General features: G+C 42.8%; 2 protein-coding genes across 2 annotated transcripts in view; both read left to right on the forward strand.

The window, feature by feature from the left end:
* Nucleotides 1–44: 44 nt before the first annotated feature.
* On the forward strand, nt 45–16,658 carry usp36 (ubiquitin specific peptidase 36). Its single transcript, XM_086175883.1, has 20 exons — nt 45–143; nt 3,983–4,248; nt 4,321–4,542; nt 5,047–5,157; nt 6,874–6,976; nt 7,060–7,127; nt 7,661–7,731; nt 7,849–7,931; nt 8,239–8,350; nt 8,433–8,573; nt 9,467–9,567; nt 9,649–9,787; nt 9,871–10,233; nt 11,581–11,805; nt 12,226–12,350; nt 12,454–13,122; nt 14,057–14,247; nt 14,500–14,688; nt 15,148–15,263; nt 15,358–16,658. Exons 2-20 carry the CDS (start codon nt 3,996–3,998, stop codon nt 15,484–15,486), a joined length of 3,411 nt encoding a protein of 1,136 aa, XP_086032009.1. The 5' UTR covers nt 45–143; nt 3,983–3,995; the 3' UTR covers nt 15,487–16,658.
* A 2,767-nt stretch (nt 16,659–19,425) lies between these two features.
* Nucleotides 19,426–22,586, forward strand: part of cyth1a (cytohesin 1a) — a 40,009-nt gene continuing 36,848 nt past the window's right edge. Inside the window, exon 1 of the mRNA XM_086176082.1 lies at nt 19,426–19,615. Within this exon, the coding sequence (XP_086032208.1) occupies nt 19,594–19,615 (22 nt within the window). The 5' untranslated portion in view covers nt 19,426–19,593. The remainder of the gene's footprint in view (nt 19,616–22,586) is intronic.

The raw sequence follows: 22,586 nt of genomic DNA on the forward strand, positions 1-22,586 counted from the left end.
CTGCTATCCTATTGGTCCTTGATGAATGTCACTCACTCCTGTGCCCGCCCTCTCATAATGCAGCATGGGCGAAAATAGGAGATCGAGAAGATACAGCTGAGGAGCAGACCGCTCTATTTTCAAGGATTTGGCACGATTGTAAGGTGAGGGAGCAAACGTTTTATTGTGTGAGTGGTATTTGTCAACATTTAATTTATTCCCAGGTGAATGTCGATGGACAAAAACATAAGAGAGGGGAGTGCTAATGTGTTAGCTCTCGATGCTAACCGTACACCCACATTGCACCAATGAGGGAGACTTGGAGCCTGTCGCCACGTTAAGCTAGCCCGTGTGCTAAGTGGTTACCACCGCTGCCAAGCGTTAAAACACCGAACTCCGGCGAGTTTGCAGAGGGAAAATAGCAGTTGGCCTTCTTAAATGGCTGTCTGATCGTGCCGGGACAACTGCGAATTTCATATCCGTGCTGACACCGCGGCGCCGGACAAGTCGCGGGGTCGAGTTTAGCAATGTAGCATGTAAGCTATGAGCACTGGCCCGAAGTCCAGCTGTCGTACAAAGGGTAGTATTTTTCTGCTCACTGCAGGGGCTGATAACGGCGGTAGAGAGCGAAATGACGCAGAAGCAGTGAGGCCAGGCGGCTAACTGTCTCATCGAGCTCTAACGGCTGAGTTTTTTCCTAATTCAATCCCTTTATTTTCATTTGTTTCAGACTCGATGACAGCTGTAACCGTGGTGCGTTCAGCTGCTCCCCCTAATGTTCAATACACTAAATAGTACATACGCGTGTGAATTTAATTGGATTTGTGACGCTGTGTGGATATTATTTCACTATATAATTGTTTTCCTTTGTTGGACCAAAAAAGCCCACATTTCATTAAAAAAAAAAAACAATTACCGTACTTTTCAATAGGTTCTCATCTAACCAGTAAGGTGTGACTCCCAGATCCATGGTTTACTCTTTTGGTCCTCTGGACTTGAAATTTGCACCATGTAGAGGACATCCTTTATTTGTTTGAAATGTGCGAAACCAAGTGACCTTGACTGTCTAGTCAGTTCAGCGTCTTTACTAAATGTGTTAAATTGGTGCAGAATTGATGCTTACTTTCCTGTCAGTGGGCAGTATTTGATTTACTTGCTCATTGCAAATAATATTCAAAACCTGTTGTAGGTAGGTAGGTACTTTATTCACCCCAAGGGGAAAACAAGCAGTACCAAAAGTATCCACAAACCTTGTGCAAATAAGTAAAAAGAAGTGAAAAGGCTATGCAATAAACACGAGTAAAATACAACACCGCTTTTAAAAAAAGCTACACCATAATACGTGTCGAGGGTGCATGGCGTTCAGTGTATCTATTACCAGTCAGAACAAACAGAACAGTGTGGATTGTCAGCATTAACATTTTCTCTCCCCCCCCCGTGTCGAGTTAAAGAGCCGCATGGCGTGGTTGAGGAGCGATATCAGTCTGTCAGCGGAGCAGGACAGCTCATCGCTGAAGCTGCTCTTCTGCCTGGAGATGATGCTATGCGGTGGATGCAATGGATTAGCTATGTCTTATTATGGCAGATGCTGGCGATTATTTTTTTGGTGTCAAACAATTGCTTTGGTATACATATTGTAATATACGTACAGAAATGTGAAATATGGGAATATTCACAAGTAAGTTGATTGGCACAGTAATATGCACAGTGCATTATCGGTTCACTTAAAATGTAAACATTAATTTTTCTAGGAGGTAGCATAGTTTCAGGTTGGTTGTTGATAAGACCGTGACAGAGGCATTATAGACCTGTAAGAGACTTAAACATATCCTGTCTAATATGTATACATATATAAAACTATATATGCCAATATACATGCTAGGTCAAGAAAAAAAAAGATTGACATCACACCTGATATTTTTTATGAAGTTTGCTACGTTTGCTCTCCGATCCAGTCCCTGAAAATATCCGAATTCATTTTAAAGTGATGTCATTGTGATATCTCAAAGGGACAAATGGATTTTTTGAACACTCACGCTGCAGAAAGTACTGGATTCATGCATGGCGTTCTACGTAATAAAACATTCGTACACCAGAAGGAGCCATTGCCTCCCTCCTCCCCCCAAATAGAACTATTAATTACTATCTATAATTCTAAATTATCTATAATGTGAATGACCTCTTATGTGTGATAATAATCTGCGGTCTGTGCATCAATGTTGCCACAATGGTAGTTGCATCGCTGCAGTTAGTGATGTCCCTGTAGGCTGTTTCAGTCTTAGCGGTATAAGTATCAGCAGCATGTGAAGGTCAGCTTGCCCTTGTGCATACAATGCATGTTCGTCCCTCCTCTCTTCATGACGTCACTGCCCTGGACGGTTGCTTTAGTGCAGTAACGTCTGATACCAACATGATTTTTTTTTTTTTTTTGGGGGGGGGGGGGGGGGGGGGGGGTGTCAGCTTGTGCATATCGCAATTTGCCCCGCTGCCACATTATTTCTCAATATATAAACATAACAAATCGCTCACTTAAATGAGTCTGGGAGACAGGTGGTTGTTGTGGCAAAGTGCACATATTATGTACACTGAAATTGTCCTTGTACCGCATTCTGTCACACAGTGGCTTGATGCAGTGCAAGTAGTTAGAGAAAGCAAGCAGCCGATGCCAGTGTCATGGTAACCTATTGGAGTCTTCACTTAGTCAAGATTCAGAAATAAAAAAAATAAAAAAATCCCACCCATCATTGAGAGGAACTGAGGTAAGAGAAAAAAATAAACGTTTTCCTTGCAGCTCACAGCAGCTGTTTACACCATTTTATTTGCTGTTACTGTCGGCCCCCACCCATCTCATACTCTTCTCCCACATTATGTTACAAATGTCTGATGTGTTGCATAACTGCAGAGACAGCTGCCAAGACCCAGATGGCTCATCAGATGAACTCAGTTCGTATATCTTCAACACGCAATTTCTAACAAAAGTTTCGAATATCAAAAGCCCTCATAGAACACGTGACGCTTCGTGTGAGACTGTGAACATCTTAATCCTTTTGACAAGATATTTAATATGCGTACATTTGCCAGCTCACTTGGCAGGTTACGAAATTAGAATTTTCTTTCAAACTAATAACCAGTGCTTGTCTATTTAGTGAAAGGAATGAAATGTTCTGTTCAGGTCGGATACATCTGTGACTGAATATCATTGTAAATTAGCGTTTTTTTCTTTTTGAGTAAGATTTTCTATTTTTTTTTTACTCGTGCAAGTAACCGCTAATATCATGTGGATCGATTACAGCGCACTTATGATGCTTCTGTAACTGGATTACAAATGGAAAAAAAACATGCACTGATTCCTCTATTTTTATGATGCACTCTGACCATCAACGCAATTCATAGAGGAAAATGCAGACAATATTTTTCGGTGTACCGTTTTATTGTTTCCTTTGCACGTGTTGGGGGAGAAAAGCAGCAAAAAAGCTCACTTTTCCAGCACTTAGTGTCTGGACAGGAGAACGTGTGTGCCATTTGTGATTATATTGTATATTATTCAGATAAAATAAGTATTGTTTTTTTCCCCCATAGCAAAGACCTCTGGCTTATTACAGGGAAATAATGTTAAATAGTAGCTTAAGTATAGAATAACACATGAAATTAGATTTAGGATGATACACACTGTTTTAGCAAAAAGTGCACATTAACAAACGCTGTCTCCTCTGTTGCTCACATCTAATTTTAGACAAAAATGATCATAAAACGGGCAGATGGGTGTCTGACCTTCCAGAGTAAAAATAGGTTTCAACAGAAAAGACACCGAACCTTCTGTCTTTTCATGACAACGAGCGAATGAAGTGCGTTTGCTGAGCAAATTAACAAAATATAAACAAACCCAAATGTAATTTTTCACAGTGGTCCACGCGGGAATATAAATCTGATGCCTCTGTATCACAGGGAGACAAAGTTCAATTGCTATTCAATGTCACAAATTCTCTCTCTCTCTCTTTCTTAGTTATGTTTCAACAATGCCGATAGTGGATAAACTCAAGGAGGCATTAAAACCCGGTCGAAAGGAGACAGGCGATGAAGGTGACCTCAACAAACTGTTGGCCTCTTCGGCCAAGAAAGTCCTCTTGCAGAAGATCGAGTTTGAGCCTGCCAGCAAAGGGTTCTCCTATCAGCTGGACAGCCTGAAGAACAAGTATGTGATTCTCAATCCCAGGAATGAAGGTGCCACTGGACAGAAGGCCGCAGAGCCTGCGCCGATAAAGAGGCAAGGTAAGCAGCCATGTCTGTCTGTTCTTCGATAATTCTCCTCGTAGTGTAACCGAGCTGATAATAACTCTCTAGTCTCAGAAAACACCGTTGGGGGTCAGAGCGATGGCATCCCCGCACCACAGAAACTGCTCTTCCCAGGGAACAAGCTTACCCTTAAATGGGAACGAGTGTATAGGGTCGGAGCTGGACTCCACAACCTCGGAAACACCTGCTTCCTCAACTCCACAGTGCAGTGTCTCACCTACACCCCGCCCCTTGCCAACTACTTGCTCTCAAAGGAGCACAGTCGTGCCTGTGAGTATTTGAATCGAGTTCTTTTTCAGTATCGCCTCGACCTACACATTTACCTACACGTGTACCTCGCTTACCTTTTTCTAAGAATACTTTGCACCGTCTCATGAATTTAGGTGATTGCTTTTACTCCGTTATTGTTACTCTGCTGAGCAGGGATACCGTTGCTCCGTTAGTTTGACTTTTTCTTTTCCAGTTGAACCTAAACCCGAGTCTGAATAAATGACTTTGACTAAAATCAGAGAACAGGTCCTGTACAAACTGCAGATCGCCTGTCACATTGAGACATCTATTGAATGGAGAGCACCGTTTGCTATAGTGTTAGCACTGCATCAATGAAAGTCATGTATTAGCTCTAGGTGTCACCTCAAAATACCTTTATTGTTTTTATTAGTTCATACGGAAGTGAAATAACTGTATCTCTGTTCTGGAAAGTTAACGTTTGTCTATGCTAAATATTCATCAGATCACAAAAGAGATTCTCTCTTGTTTCTCTCTGACTTTCAGGTCACCAATCAGGCTTTTGTATGATCTGTGTCATGCAGAACCACATCATCCAAGCCTTCGCCAACACAGGCAATGCCATCAAGCCTGTCTCCTTCATCAGAGACCTGAAAAGTAAGACCGGCTCCCACAAAGCCGAGATGAGTCTGGGGAAAAAAAAATCTGCGCTTTCTTGTTTTGAATTGGATTGCGTCGGCATCGGGCTTTTGATTGAGTACCGCCGGTGTTGTGATGACGCAACGGCAGCAGGCAACTGCAGTGCGTGGTGAAGCTGCAGGCTGTGAATGAACGCCATGCAGAGAGTGACGCTGAGGTGTGATGTGCACCTTGGCTTGGTGAGGTGCTGTAGTCTCGTAGGAGCCCTCCCTGCACCACATTCCCCTCCATACCTGCTTGCTCCTTCCTTGGATGCTGCTGCAATCGTGTCTCCACCTCCTGCGCCTCTTTTTCTGACCCCCCCCCCCCCTTTTTTTTTTTCCCTGATGCCCTCTCTGTCTCCTTGTGACTGCAGGCCCAGAAGAAGCGCTTTAGCACAAAATATACCGTTCACACACCCCTTTTTTTTTTTTTTAACCTGGACTCTTCGCCTTACTGTAGATGTTTGAGCGCCTCTTTGCATAAGTGTAGCTGTCAGCTGCCCCATAGCTTGGCTTGAAATCTGTACTGCAGTGCTTGACGAAAGATAAACATCTGTGTCTTTCACAGTATCATTCAATTCAAACTGAAAGGGCTTATTTCAGTGGATCTTGAATTGCCTGTGTGTCTTGCAGCCAATATAGAACCACAGCTCCTCCCAATCCGTTGTGTCCACAAGTTTCCATGACATTGTCCTCCTGCCTGAGAAGTATTTCGAACGTCATTAGTGCTTGGTGTCTTAATTCCCTCCCTCTTCCACTCCGAGTTACTCATTGTTGCAAACGTGCTGGGAATGTGATGACAGCATTGTGATATCCTGAGTTCACACTCTGTAGTACATCTTTTACATCTGAGCTAATGTTGAGACTTTTTCAATTCTTCATTAGCCTGAACTGAACAACTTGACTTAAGTGCTTTAATAGGTCACTGCTGAACTGCATATCTGTGGTGCACAAATCAGGATAGTTCTTAGATATTGGCAACAGGCTGTTCAGAGTTTTCCAGAGGAAAAAAAAGCACACATAATTGTCAATTTTTTCAGAAGTCTCTACATTTTAAATTAGATGGGTTCTCCAGATCATACTGTCCTCGACATCGGTAAAGTAACTGTTTTTTTTCCCGTGTTAAACTGATCAGCTCAGTACTTTTCGGTCGCTTTGCATACACACATGCAAGTGATGATTCACTGTTCTTAAGACAAGGTTACTTAGCTGTTAACCATGGAGTTTAAAGAACACGAATCCTGTTTTGTTTTTTTTTTTCCCCTCCCACAAGTATCTTTAATAAGTGTATTGGATTCAGGCTCCTAAAGAGCTGACACTTAGTCTTCTTTTTCTGCACTTTCGGCACATGTAACTACTGCCATTTTAAACTGCGCTCATCCTTACACCTGCACTTTGTGAGTTGCACACCAAGCTGCACTCAATGTTTTAAGGTGACTTACAGGGCCATATTCAGTAGGTTTGTCTCTTTTTGAACTATGGAAGTAGATTTTATAGTGCTCCTGTGCAAAGTAAAATTCCTGTGGACAGCACGCTTTCTTAAGAATAAAGATGTGCATGAATGGACGCAAGCCCGTGTTTGATATTGATACATCTGTTTTCTGTCTCAATAATTAGTGTCCAGATCCTACCATAGATTTCATTATGTACCGAATCATTTATCAGCAACCTAATATGCTTTTGTCTTTGACAGAAATCGCCAGACACTTTCGCTTTGGTAGCCAGGAGGATGCCCACGAGTTCTTGCGATATACCATTGATGCCATGCAGAAAGCCTGTCTCAATGGCTACCCCAAGTAAGGTTTCAGAAGTCATTTTAAAACCAATCTCTAAAGGTCATCACAACGGGTGACCTTTTCTGTCCTTTGACCGTTTGCAGGCTTGACAGACAGACCCAGGCCACAACACTGGTTCACCAGATCTTTGGAGGTTACCTCAGGTCAAGAGGTATTAATTTTGTTCCTCCAGAAAAATGAAATATTGCTCCCAAATCTTTTTTCACTTTAATAAGTTACTGCCTCAAATCCGTCTAATAATATGACAACAAAATCTGGTTCACTAAAAGGATTTGCCATAGCTTGTCTAATTTCATATTCAGTGTATTCCAAAGGAAGTAATGTTCCCTGTAATGGCTCAAATCTGAAAAGAGCATTATTTGTGGCTAAAACTCCGCCTGACAGTTGGTGAGTCTGACGCAGTCTTTTTGACAGGAAGCACCACAATGGCTTCCTTTTTTTTTTATTTGAACGTTCCAGAAATCACTGGTTTGACGGAGAATCCTTTAGAAAATCTATTCATTTCGGCTATTTAGAATTGGTGGATCAAGATGAGCATGACGTGTTTCCATTTAGTGGTCGCAGTTTGGTGTCAAAAGTACAAATGCATACAAGCACAGTTGGCCGGAATGTACGCTACCGACGGTCTGTTATGAGTGCAACCATCTCCTCAAAATCTAACGCTTTTTTTTTTTTATTTTTTAGTGAAATGCTCTATTTGTAAAAGTGTGTCAGACACGTACGATCCTTACCTGGACATCGCCGTGGAGATTCGGGTTAGTTCCGGAAAACGTCAGCATATTTCTGTGATGCTGAACACACATTCGCACGAAAATCGTCTCCTTTAAAAATCTTTTGAGCAGCACTGAGAGGTCTCTGTCTTTGTATTTCAGCAAGCCGTAAACATTGTGCGAGCTTTGGAGCTGTTTGTTAAGCCCGACGTATTAAGTGGCGAGAACGCCTACATGTGCGCCAAGTGAGTGTCACTTGCATGGTCTGATAAAATGAAAAGCTTCATCAAACAGATTCCAGTCAAATGTCATTGCAGGTGTATGTAAGGGATATATATAGTTGAGATGACATTGTCCTCAGAGAATCTTTGTATAACTTAAGTCTTGACCAATGATGTAATGTCTTCAGATCAAAATAACGTTGAATATAACTCTTTGAATAGTCATTAAAGCACTGTTGTGTATGGCTAGAATAAAGTATCTGCACTTTAAAGCATGTGTTGTTATTTTTGGTGACGCTTTAGTTTTTGTATTATGCTCTTTTCTCCGCAGGTGCAAAAAGAAAGTGCCAGCAACCAAGCGCTTCACAGTCCATCGAACTTCTAATGTCCTCACCCTCTCCCTGAAGAGGTTTGCCAACTTTAGCGGCGGCAAAATAACAAAGGTAAGCTTTCCAAGTCTTTCCATCATTTGTCCTTTGACATCATTCAGCGTGTTTCATATTTCCCTCGCTTCCTTTTTTTCAGGATGTCGGATATCCAGAATTTCTGAACATCCGCCCCTACATGTCTCAGAGCTCAGGTGACCCTGTTATGTATGGCCTCTATGCTGTCCTGGTGCACTCTGGCTACAGTTGTCATGCCGGCCACTACTACTGCTATGTCAAGGTAGGATAGATACAAACCTGAGATCTGAGATAAGAAGCGTGCAAAACCAAAAATGGCTGCAAGTGTATTGGCTCATTACCAGTAGTATTTCAGTTTGACCGTAGTTCCATTTATGAGTCACACACATCAGTCATACAGTTGCACGTTTTGGCAGCAGGCGTTTGTGTTTCCTAACACACACATGTAAGATTTGCCGTTCATTTTGATTTATTTGTTTTGATAGGAATTTACCCACTTGAAGGATGCTTCTTAATGCAAGGATATGAGCAACATTTGCTAGGCTTTGTCATTTCTAATCTGTTCATGTTTTTGTGTTTTAAAATCATTTGTTTTAAACTTCCACCGTTCTGTAGACTTTCTCTTTCAGGTAGTATTTTTTTTTCCCTCAATCGGGGATTGAGGTTATCCCCTATATAGTGCTTAAAGCCTTCCTGTTGCCTCGTGATATAAGAATATTTCGTCATATATGTCTATTTCTGGTCTCCTCATCTGATTTGAGTGGAGCTCCTGAAAATGTGGCGCACAAGAGGAAGCTGGTAGCTTCTAAGCAGAGTCTGGCATGTGAGAGTGCATGCTGTTATGGGATGGGAGAGTATCCCGGAGCCCGGTGTGGATACCAGAGCTTAAAAACAGACTATCTTTGACTCAACTAGTGCGAGGGGAATGCTGCCACGCATTCCTTCACTCTGCGGTTACGTCCCTCCTCATTTTGCTAATTGCACTAAAATAGCTGCGCAAATAAAGTCGGGGCTGATTCCTGCCATTTTCATATTTGAACCGGATCACTCTCTAATCAGCTGTTTTAAAGCATAAATCCCATTTCACAGATTTTTGCCGCATACATTTGTAACAGGCACACTTCAGTAGTCTCTTTTATATGCGGCGTCTTGCAGGCAAGCAACGGCCAGTGGTATCAGATGAATGATTCAATGGTGCACTCCAGCAACATCAAAGTGGTCTTGAACCAGCAGGCCTACGTGCTCTTCTACCTGAGGTAAGAGAGCGGTGCCGCCGCCAGACGCTTGAGTCCAATCCGGTCCTTGTGGTTGTACAGTTGGATATTTGTATATTAAAGGATTCCCGAAGCCAAGAAGAATGCAGACGGGCAGACCACAAAGCAGGGAATGTTGCATTCCGGGAAGAACAATGGGTCATCCGAACAGATAAAAAGGGCCAATCTAAACGGGCCGCTGTCGTCCCCGCAGGTCACAAAGGTATGAAATACCGCAAGCCCCCCAAAACGATGTGCGTGTTGCGTCGGCTTCAACTTCATTTTTTTCTGCAATGCGTTTGATAGAAACTGGAGCCGGCTCAGCTTCGCAAGATCCAGTCCATGGACGGCGGTCTGGGGCTGCCCGTTTCCAGAAACGGCTTGAACTCGCAGCAGCAACCCAGACTTTCCAACTGGACGTCGTCCTCCAACGGCCCGCCGAAGCTGCCCGGCGGGCCGGCGGTCATCGACGAACCACTGAAGAAGCTGAAGAAGCCCTCTCCTCAGAGTCAAGCACAGTCCCGCAGCAGCACTCCTACCCCTCCCAACAACGGAGTCAGCAAACCAGAGGGAGATAAGAAGCAAGGTGGCGAGGGCAGAGGCATGGCAGCGTCTACCTCATTCAAGTCTTTGTCTGACTCTTCCTCTGCCGACACCACTGAATCAAAGGTAGAGTTCCCAGATTGTCTGATGTATAAAGAATATATAGATGCCATAACTCCCATTTTTATTTTACACCAGGGGTCAGGAACCCATGGCTCTTCTGGTGATGCCATATGGCTCCCAGAAAATTTTGAGTTGAAAAAGAAAAAATCAGTTTAGAACTGATTTGATAATATTTCTTCATAATAATTTTAGGGTTAGATGGAGAAAGTTGATTCGCTGTGGCGACCCCTGAAGGAAAAAGCCGAAAGAAGAAGATTTCTTCATAATACTGTGTCATTTTAAAGTAAACAGAACTTAGTTTTGAAGATAAATTTCGGTCGGGTCGGGAACCATTGGGTTCCGAGCACGTCCGGGTCATTGTAAAGGTGAAGAAATTAATTTTATCAAACAGCCAACTGCTTTATCCGCATCAACCCTCGTAACGGAAAGGATGGCGACAAAGAAAAAAAAAGACGATGATTACCGTGCATTCCAGGCTGCGTGGACAGAGGAATTTGCATTTGGATCTGCGGTATGTCTAATATGCTATGATAAAATCGCATAGATGAAACGGTCAAATATAAAGCAGCACTTCGAGCAAATCCATGCAGCACCAGAGGTCGCATTAAAAGTAAGGCATATTTCATTTTTCGTGCGTTAAAAATACTACATGGCTCTCGATGAAATATATCAAGAATTATCTGGCTTTTGTGGCTCTCCCAGTTAAAAAGGTTCCCGACCCCTGTTTTACACTCTGGTAGCGCACATATGTGTGTGTGTGTGTGTGTGTGTGTGTGTGTGTGTGTGTGTGTGTGTATAAATCACAATTTCTGGACTATCGAGAGTACCTGAATATAATCTGCACCGGCACGCTGACTTGAACAGCCTCAGAATACCACGGTAATTACATTGGTCCGATGTGACGAGGCTAAATGTTTTGGCGGCATAAAGCTCGATTGAAATCCATAAATTAGCCGCATCATTATTTAAGTGTGTGAAAAAAGTAGTGCCTTGTAGTCTGGAATTTACGTTGTATATATGTTCCATAACATGCTTTTGAGCCATTAAAACAAACAAAGGAAAGGTCAACATTCAAAGTTTTCCAAAAGCTCGGGGATAGATCTGTAAATATTGTGATTGTACAACAATTGGGTCATTTTTATGGTGATACAAACAAAAACAATTCCACATTTTGTCACCCTTTGAAATTCAGCCAAAAAATATCCTCAAGCGGTCAAGAAGTGTTGAGTTCTTGAAATCAGGCTGTCATGATGTGCAAGTCATGTTATCCCGCATGCATGTGTGACAGCGTTTTTCTTCATGTGTAATAAAGTGGAATTAATTTCGCATTTGGGATTTGCATTTTTCCAGGACTCCATGGGGCCGAAAAGCGCGCCGGTAGGAGAAACTCCCTCCACCCCCCGCAAGGGGTCCAATGGTCTGGCCTCTCCAGCCAAGAGTGTAGAGCGCTCTCAGAGCACAGAGGAGCAGAAGACGGTGAAAATGAAACCCCCGGCCCTTAGCAACATCACGTCCGAAGCCACCAGCATCATGTCACCTCCACCCGCCAAGAAATTGGCCCTCTCAGCCAAGAAGGTGAGCGTCATTCCCATCCACAGTAGCACCGCTCGCTATTTTTAGCGTAAAGCCATGATCCCTTGGTTTGCCGTCGCCCCGCCAACACCGCTACCCCAAATTTGATCATCGGCTTCCGTAAAAAACGAGTGAAATCTTTATTTTCAGCTGTACGTGACGTTGTTTCTTCAGCCTGCCTGTCTAATCTACCACTCGAAACATGTTTAGTTTGTCTTCTTCTCCTTTAGTTTGTTCTTTTTTTCTAACCATTTCCAATTCTTCTCTGCCACATCCTTTGTTTTCCCTCCCTCCATCTTTTCCTACCATCCACCCCAATTGCCCCCCTCCCCCCCATTCCTATTTGACTCTCTTTCTTATTTTGTCACATTCATGGCTATTTTCTTTAGACCACCAAGTTTTTATTTTTGTCGATAACTGCAGGCTCGCAGTCGGAGTCTGAGCAGCAGTGATGCTCTGCCCCTGTTGCCACGACACCTGTCCAGCGATCCCACTCATCAAATTCACTCTCATCCCCTTTCTCTTGCACCATCTACTCACACTCACAGGTAGGTGGACCCCGTATCAAACGGCATCGGTTTATCCGCTTTTGTCCTTCGGGGAACGATAACGGGCCGGTAAATCCAAATGAAGTCTTTCTTCTCTGTCCAGAGCTGGTCCATTCCATTCATCTAAAGTCCAGTCAGCGTCTTTTCCCCACTTAAGTGGATCCTTCAAACAGCAGAGCCCTCAGAAATCGTCTCCTCTCTCGCCGCTGCAAAAACCAAACGCCAGCCTCTCTCTCAAAACGAACGGCCTTCACAGTCCGTGCCAAAAGAGCCCAAAGTCTTCCAACAACCTCACTCCCGTGGCCCAAGAAGCGAACCTCGAAAGCCCATCAACTCACAAGGTCAACCAAAAGAAGAAAAAGAAGCGGCACCACTCTGAGACGGAAGGCGAAGGGGAGGCGAACAAACCCGCGGCGGCCGCGGCCCGGCCCGACCCGCTGGAGCCGTCCGCTGAGAAGAGGAGGAGGAAGAGGAAGAAAAAGCGAAACCGCGAGAACGGCGACGGAGAAGACAGGAAAGAGAGAGCGTGTGTTCCGTCCCATCTGGACGCGGCGAACCAGGAAGAAGACTGGTGTCAGAGCGGCATGTGGAGTCTGTCGCGGCGCGGAGACGCCGAGCCCGATCCGGCGGCGACGAAGACCCCGGAGCTGTCCGAGGACGCTCGGAAAGAACACGGAAGGGACTCGGCGCTCTCCAAGAAGAGGAGGAAGAAGAAAAAAGCGCAAGAGGAGGCTTTGCAAGAGGCTCAGTCAGCAGCCTCGGCTTCACAGAGGTGGGCGGAAATCGAAGTCCCCGGTTCTGTTTGATGGTGTTATTACATTTCTGGAATATGAGCAATGTGAGAAGTTCTCCGCCGTCTTACTCGTTTTAGCGCCGCACTTTCCTGTTTTCATTTATTAACGAGTCGGCTTCATTGCTCCGCTCTTGATCCACTCGCCATTATGAATCATTTCGTCGCTTTTCTCCGCATAAGAACGAAGGAATTTGCTGACAAAGAAGTAACGATCTCAAATGTTGTGATAAATTTGAAATTGTTAATCGGAGAAAAAAAAACAGGGAGGTGTATTTGATACAGTTTTACTTACAAGTGAATGACCTCATTTGTCAAAAACAAAAGACGCTCAAAGCTGCACAAATTCCGTTGTCCTTGTTGCCCTTTAACAAAAGCACCATAGAAATTCAACACTCATCAGTCATGGAGCATTTTATTTGTTTGCTATTATCTGTAAAAAATATTCTTTCTTTATATACTTAAAAAAAGTCCCTTATGTATTTCTTAAATTTCTACTCAGGAAATGAGGCGCCAGACCTAATTGCTTATTATAGCTGTTAATTGTATTTAATGGGTGCACAGATGAGTGTTGACATTGAACCTTCTCCTTAATATTTTGTTATAAAGGTTTGTCTCAAATACAAATGGAACCGTAGAGACGTCTTTTTTTCTCATGTCATATTCTCAATAATAACGAGTTTTTAGATAAGACAGAGTTACACTCATGTTGCTGTCAAAGAATTCTGTCCTTTAGTAACAAACTATTTTTTTTGTTTTTTTTTCTTCCCTGAAATTTTTTTGAAAAAATATATTTGAAGACCATTTCTTATTCTTTTTTATCGGATGAAAGTGGACCTGAAACCGCCTTAGAAAGCAAATCACGAATGGATGCACATTGCGCGAGGTTAACCCACTGTGAACTCTCTCCAAACAGCAATTGTGAGTTGAACCCCCCCGCCGCCGCGTTGGATAGCAGAGATTTGTTAATGCTGAAAAAGAAATTAAAATTGAAGAAGAAGAGGCTAAAAGAGGAGGTGAGCAGGCGATGCTCGGACGAGCCGCACAGCGAGCGCGACGAGCCGGATCCGCCCTCCAAAAGGACGGCAGCAGAGAGTGAAAGCCCAGGTATGCTAGTGGACGTGTTTCTGACTAACATCCTCGTCTCGCATGATGCGCAAACTGTCGATCCTGAGGCGCGGAGCTCATTTCATTAGTCATTCTCCACCGAAAATAGCCTGACAGCCTCTCAATCTTTTGAGAGGCTCCTGTAACGCTGTCATGCCGCCAGAGCACGATGGGTTTTGAGAGCGCCGCATCTAATTGTGCCATCTGTTGCCTCCGCCCGTCACGACCGCCATCAATTCTCTCCGTGTCCAGCCTCTGTGGTGGTGTGGGACAGTCAGGTAAAAGACGGCTACAAGCGAGCCCGGCCGCCGCTGGCAGATGCAAACGTATCAGGAGAAACGGTGAACTGCACTGCTCCTGCATCCTGGGATGGGAAAAGGACGAGTAACGTGGTAGAGGAGCTACTCAGGAATTCTGCAGACAAAGCCTACGGTGCAAATGGTGAGATACGACAATGTTCATACACTGCTCAAAAAAATAAAGGGAACGCTTAAAAAAACACATCCTAGATCTAAATGAATGAAATATTCTTATGAAATACTTTGCTCTTTACACAGTTGAATGTGCTGACAACAAAATCACACAAAAATGATCAATGGAAATCGATTGTATCAACCCATGGAGGTCTGGATTAGGAATCACACTCAAAATTAAAGTGTAAAAACAAACTCCAGGCTGATCCAACTTTGATGTAATGTCCTTAAAACAAGTCAAAATGAATCTGTGTTGCTTCCTGAGTGGACACTATGATTTCACAGAAGTGTGATTGACTTGGAGTTACATTGTGTTGTTCAAGTGTTCCCTTTATTTTTTTGAGCAGTATATTTAAAAAAAAAAAAAGGGCTTAAAGTGCTTGGTTTTGTCTTATTAAATTTAAGTTATGTTTTATCAATCATCTAGTCCTCAGTTGGGATGGTGAAGTCTCCGCTATTAGTAGAGATGCTGTGGAAGACACCCGCCTCGCCAGGTGTGACGCGGTCATTGATGAGTGGGACGAAGAATTTGACAGCGGAAAGGTGAGCATGTAAATAAAAATCACACGTTTTTTTTGTTTGTTTGGTTTTTAACCTGTAGATTCTAAGGTATGTACTCTGTGACCAATCAAAACAGGTGAAGAAAGTGAAAAATTACAAAAAAGAGAAGCGGAGAAGTGGCGGCAGCATCTTCCAGAAGATCCAGGACAGGCGTAACAAGTGGTCCGTAACGGGTGGGAAGAGAGTCTTCGGAGTCCGTCGCTGAGAGTCCAAAATCCTGTCGAAAACCTGCTGCCTGGAACTGGCTTCGATACTGTAAACCAACCAACTGTCCTGTATTTTCCTTTAATTTTCTCCTTATCTGAAATGGAATTTCCTCAGGCTTCAGTCACACAGGCCAGCGGGACTCGATCGCAGATCCCCCGTTTTGTTCTCGATGGCTCGGACTTTGTCGTGCATGCAGAATGTAACCGGAGCCGTGGCCGTTCGGCGCCAGGTGACGTCCGTATGCGACTTTCTGGCGATCCGACGGTTCACGTTTTTAAAATGGTCAGTAAATATTTAAAAGTATAACCTCCAGCGTGAAAAGGAATCTCACAGAAGAATGGGGTGAGATGGCAAAAGCGGTGACCCGGCAAGCTGGACTTATGAAAAGAGAAGCTTCTGAAATCATTCTGTACAAACTGGAATGATTGAGAAGTGTGTATTCATCACAACATGGTTTATTTTTAGTTTCTATCTTTTTTTGACAATTTTTTGCCTTTTCTCATCCAGTGTTTTCTTTTGCTGCAGTGTCTGTTCTTAAGGACCAAATTCTGGCTGCATATTTTTGATAAAATCAAAGTGCACATTTGCCAGTGTTCTTTTTAAATATGCACGTCTTCTTTGGCTCATATATTATCAAATTGATTTTATTTTTTAATTATTTTATTTTTTAAGTTGTGCTATGTTGTTCATGAACTAACTATTTCTGCTTTAATGTCGGCACATCTAGAGCGTAAACGTGCTCTGCCGGTTGGCCAGTGTATTTTGGTTGGCACCATTAGCGAAGATTAAAAACACGCTCAACACCAAAGTATCTTCAGAGCCGTGTGTTGGGGTTGTCGGAAGATGTGAGCAGGTATTTCGCCATGTAGCTCATCTCATTCGTTTAGCGTCGGGGATCCCGTCTGGAAATATCACATTTTTCCATTCTCCGTAACCAACCAACCAACCACACCGCAAACTGTTCTTCGATGTTTAAAAGATAGAATTTTATACTTCAGGCACTGTGTTAGAATGAGACAGCCACATGCTAATCGTTTCTGTTCCGGTTCTTATCTTATACCTCTATGCAATTTTCTGGCGGTTCCGCCGCTCGCCCAGCAACTGGGCGACTGGGGAACGCAGGCGTCTGTCCCTCGTGTTCCATCTTCGGTCGAAACCCCCCCCCCCCCCCCCCCCACTCCCCTGTCCCATCGGGGTGGGTCCCTCTTCCAGAACCTCCCATTTTTCCATCCTGTCCCATCCTTTTTATACAAGTTATTCAGGTGTGGAAGCAATGGGAACATCTCGTACCATCTTGGGCACAACTGCGTAGAGAAATCCGTGTCCTCACCAAACTGCTTTTGCCGGCGTAGACGACTGTACAGTCCATCTTGTGCTATCTGTGTTTCCGACGCTGTAAAGATTTGCCCATGCATTTCTTTTCATTCTAGGGATGTTGCCTTGAATTGGCTCTAAAGGACAAAAAAAAAACAAAAAAAAAAAACATAGGATTTAATGTTCAAAAATAATTTTAAGAGCAAATTAATGTTCAAGTAATACTCTGATCCGTTGGTGGATGTTAACTATCTGCAAACGTGTTTGTTCATTTGTGTGAGCGTGTGTGTGTGTGTGTGAGAGAGAGAGTGAGAGTTGTCTGTTCCCACACCAGACCTTCCTTGTGTATGCTGTTGTGTGTACAGTACAGGACAGGAGTCTGTTCCATAGGATGTGTTTGGTGGCTGTAAAACCCACGTAGGATGTGACTCTCAGACTGACACGTTTTGCCAGTGTGAATGGACAGTCCAGCAGTTTGCACCACCTTTTCTGACCAAGGAAAAGACCTTTCATAATAAAACTATAGTTAAAATATAAAGGTGCAATAAAGTTGTGACTTTTGTGAGAGGGGTTTTTGGTTTCGTCTTCCTTTCTGAATCGGCTCCTCAGCCGCGTTTAAAGTGAAAGTGTGAAATTGAGACGATGCAAAAAACAAAAAAAAACACCCAAATTCAACTTGACATCTACTCTGCAGCTGTGTGGAGCCACATGAGGACCGATCCCCCGTTCTTGCAAAGGAGACTTGCTCACTTTGTGTGTGTGTGTGATTGAACTGCTGTCGACAGAATCTGTGTTTTGTGGGGTTTTACCTGGTGACTATTAATCAGATGATTCAGACCTTTTACTTATTCACACCGTTCGCTGAATCCTCATCTGCATGCAGGAGGCTGCAGGGCTCGGCTTCTTAGTCTCTCTCATCTCTTAACTCCCAAATCAAGGAGCATCAGATCTTTCGAGCGCCACCTTTTGTATTTATTTTTCACATTTTGAATGGAAGGAAACCTCTCGATAAAGCAGCACTTTTGCATATTCAATGCTGTAGTGGTTGCAGCTCTCTAAGCCCATCTCTTAATGATTAGTAGAAACCGGAAGTCAAACCTCAATGGGTTTCTCCCCAGAAGAGCTTTCTGCACCGCTGGTGCATCTGTGCTGTGACCTTTGTGGAAAGGCGCTAGGGTGTTGTAAAAGGAACTCTGAGCAGCTCCACCCTAACCCAACAAACACTTTGGCCTCCTCCATGTAACGTTAAGTGACTTAATTTTTTTTTTCCTAGAACTAAACCATTAACGCTACATTACAAGTGAGTTTAGAGCACTGCTCTGTGGTGGTGATGATGCCTGGAAAGGCGATGACTTTCAAGATGATGTTCCTGCATGAACACTTATGTCATTTGTCTACATTTTTTCCCCTTCTATATTTAGCTTGTAAAACATGAACAAACATGACTAAATCTAAACACACATAACATCTAGATGACAATTGGTGGGGAAAAATATGTTTTGATGTAAGATGATATAACCTCAAGAGTAATTATTGTAGAACAATGGAAAACAAAATTTTAGGGCCCAATAAATAAAAAAATTGCAAGGGGAGCACAATGTGATCTAGCTTAATGAATCTAAGGGAATATTCACAAAACAGTATTTTTTTGTTTTTTATCTTTAAAAATTATTTTGAACTAATGTAAAATTCTGCGGCATTTTTGCGTTCTATTTTACTGTATGACGAACTTGGCAGAACAAAACATGTCGACAACTTTTTTCTTTTTTTTAATTGAACATAAATAGTATAAACACGTATACATATGTAAAAAAAAAACATGGCAAGGTAGAATCGAATGTCAATGAAACAACTGGGGATGAGGAAGCAAAGAACATAAGGACATTTGTTCTGTATGTAATCACTTAACTGTACAAGTTAACAGTATACAAGGTTTGTGAGAAATGTTTAATGCTCGAAGAAAAAGGAAAACAAATAAATAGGTAAATTAAAAAAAAAAACAAAAACATAAATACATTGTAAGCGGAAGATAATATGTATTTAACTTGGTGGTTCAAAAGGAATCTCAGACATCAAACTATATTTTTTGAACATGTCTACAACTTTTTTTTTAATAAAAAAAAAAAACCTGCAAGGGGAATATAACATGTATTTACCGTGGTGGTTCACAAGGAATCTCAGACATCAAACTATATTTTTTGAACATGTCTACAACTTTTTTTTTAATAAAAAAAAAAACCTGCAAGGGGAATATAACATGTATTTACCGTGGTGGTTCACAAGGAATCTCAGACATCAAACTATATATTTTGAACATATCTACAACTTATTTAAAAAAAAAAATACAATCTGCAAGGGGAATATATAAAATGTATTTAACTTGGTGGTTCACAAGGAATCTCAGACATCAAATTGAATATTTTTTGGTTTTTGGATTTTTCCATAAGAACATGTGTACAACTCTGCTCTGTTTCAGTGTGACGGTGACGTCACATCCGGTGTGGGCGGGCCCAGCACGCTCTACCGGTGAACACGAGGAAGGAGGAGGAGGAGGAGGTTCGTACGGAAGCCCGCGTTGGACAAACCGAACGGGATTCGCGTCTCGGTTGAGGTGGTGGAAGAGAAGGAGGAGGAGAAGGAGGAGGAGGGGGAACCGACGCATCGAGACCCGGTAACAGAAGGTGGGACGGAGAGAGGAGGCTTGAGAGGCGGAGGGGATCCGGATCGCCGCGGGCGCTCGGCCGAAGACATCCGGACTGTGACGCCTCCCTGCAGCATCAGGACCACCGGGATGGATCACGGAAGCAGTTACGGTCGGTCCACTCTCTTGTAGACTGTCTGACATCTGTCTGAATCCCGATGTGTCTCCGATGCACAAGACTCGTCCCACTCCACTGCAAGCATCACATCTTTAATGTCACCAGGGGTTTATTCCCATGTGTCTTTATTTGAATGTAAACACAGGAAATGAAGTTGCACTTTTTTTTTGGAGGCAAAACAGGTGGCCTCTGTGGTGTTCACTGAAAAAGATCTGCTTGATTAATTTTTAAGTATCAGGCTGCATTTTTGACAGAATCACAGGCACTGAAAATCTACATATTATAGGTAGAGTTGGGGAAGGGGGAGGGTTGCAGTGGGAAATAGAAAAAGTTTATATTGGGTACAGTGTGAATGGCATTTCCCAAACTGCCCTATGAGCAAAGTGCATGGCCTCATCGCTGACACACACACACGGAATTCTCTTGCGTGACATCATCTATAGAATAACCATGTTGATGATGTCAGGCCTGGAGGAGCTGTTGGTGCAGCCCGGCCAACGCGCGAGATGCTCCGTCTCAATAATTCAGCAGTTTAGTTTTCTCTGTGCATAAGGCAGCCCAAAATAGAAACCTCCAGCTCTGGCCTCATTGCAAGATTTGATGCTGTGCTAAAAAAAAAAAAAAAAAAAAGAAAGAAGAAGAAAAAGAAGAGCAAGGCAGGGCTGGTAGTCACATTCAAAAATTTCAAGTAGAAATGCATGTGAGGTCACGGAGTTGCACTTTTGATGCAAATGTTGAGTCATTTCATCCAGTTGCTAAAGAGCAAAGGATGACGCTTGTCACCATCCCTGAACTGCACGCTCGCTTCCGTTCCCAGACGTTACCCGTCTTTGCAAATTCGGCTGTGAAGAATCAGATAGTGATTACGTAATTATCTCTTGGGCGGGCGTGAGGCCTGAGAGATGGCGACGCTCCGATGTTCTGGCACATTCCAATAACTTTCTCGCTCTCCACGACGCCTCCTCAGCCAAACCGCGCTTTCGTGAATCTGAATAAGTGAATGCAAATCATTCCAATATTTCGTTCTCAGAACGAAGAGCATGGATGTAGCCCATCTGTCCTCAGTAACAGCATTGCTTTTTATTTCTCTATTTCTTCTTTTATTTCTCTATTTCTTCTTTTATTTCGTTTTATTTTATTTTATTCTTTTAGTGCTTTTTTTTTTTTTTGTTTATTTTTGTCGTTGCTATTGCCACTCTGTTTATGTTCCTATCCTTGTTGTCATTTTGGTTGTGCTTTTTTTTTTTATTATCTATCTATTTTCTATTGTCCATCTATCTTGTAATTGTCCTCTAGTTGCCTCAATTTATTTTTATATTCATATTTATTGACACTGAACTGTTACGCTGCTGTTACAAAAGAATTTCCCTCATGGGGATCAATAAAGTTTATCTTATTTTGTAATCCATACAGGCCAGTCTTATGTGACAAATATATGGTGATTTTACATGGCAGGAGGTATTTTTTTGTCTTTTATTCATTCAGCCATTATCACCTCATTCATTATCACTTTTATGTATAGCGACTGTTACAGAGACATTAAACCATTCAAATGTCACATAGAAACAAATATAGCAAGAAAGGAGAGAAGGTAGAGAAGCCAGACTGAGATGGTTGGGTCACGTACAGAGAAGTCAATATTGTCAATTTATTGGTAGACGGATGCTGGATTTGGAGGTTTCGAGAAAGACCAGAGAGAAGATTTATGGACGTCGGGAGAGAGGATATGCAGGTAGTTGGTGTGAGAGAGGAGGATCCGGAGAATAGGGTTAGATGGAAAAGGTTGATTCTCTGTGGCGACTCCTGAAGGGAAAAAACAAAAGGAGAAGAAGAAGAAGATGATGAGATGAGATATGAGATGATGTACTTTCACAATCCGGTGTGCTTGGGAAATTGTTTATCCGCCGCAACAAGACATACAAGGACAAGACAGTTACAAAATAGCTAAAAATATGAGCAAATAAATATAAAATGTAAAAATAAAATATATAAGATAAAATAGATAAACTCTGAAGTATAATCCATTAAAAATGTACTCTCAAAATTTACCAATATATAGGAATTATTATTAAGCAAAGTGGGAATATGACGTAGTGCAGTAACTGATTGGAGCGGGTTATTGTACAGGCTTATGGCACGAGGTAGGTAAGATTTCCCGTATCTTTCCGTTTAATGGCGGAGCTGGAGAAGCTGCTCCGCTGTGCATCCAGTGTGAGGTGGAGTCCGGGTTTTCCGTGATGGACGACAGACATCGAACCGTTGATTCAGGACAGGATCTCCGCTCGCCGTTGCCACACCCTGCATCTGTTATAGTGATACGCATGAAGCGGGTATCCCGCGATTCAAGGCTTGGCAGCAAGTCGTCACATCCTTGGAAGTAATTCTTCCCTATGTTTGGTGCCGACACTTTTCGGCCTTCCCCCTCTCGCCCCCTCGCACCCAAAGCCCGGTCATTCGGATGAGAGGAGCGTATTCATTCACGCCGGCGTTCAAAAATGCTGTTTTCCCGTCGTGATAAGACAGGTCTCATCCAGAGCTGAGCTCCTCTCACATTCTGAGCAGCTCAAAGGACTGTCAAAACTAAAAGCAGCTAAAATCCCTGTTGACTTGCGCGGGCATATCTTCGCGCTGATAGAAAAAAAGAAATAAAATAAAGGGAGACGGGAAAATCAAAAGGTTAAAAAGAAGTCTGGCTTTTCAAAGCAAATATCAATTCTCCGAATGCGAAACCCGTGTAAGCCAGTCTGAAAATAAACGCGTGATTCAGACTGGAAAGCCAGCAAACACACTCAAAGTTTCACAGGGATAAAACATCCCCATCCCCCCCCCCAAATGTTGCCTTTTATTTAAAACGACATCAGTTGCAAAGAGGAAAAGATGAAGGGATTCATGGCTCGGAAAACTGGAAATCCAGAAGACGGTTCTCTGCATAGTTGATCTATATTTAGTTCTAAGCTCTGTCCTC

Source organism: Fistularia commersonii, chromosome 28 (assembly GCF_037954325.1).
Source record: "Fistularia commersonii isolate RoL2024-O1a breed Wild chromosome 28, RoL_Fcom_v1.0, whole genome shotgun sequence".
Classification (NCBI taxonomy): Eukaryota; Metazoa; Chordata; class Actinopteri; order Syngnathiformes; family Fistulariidae; genus Fistularia; species Fistularia commersonii.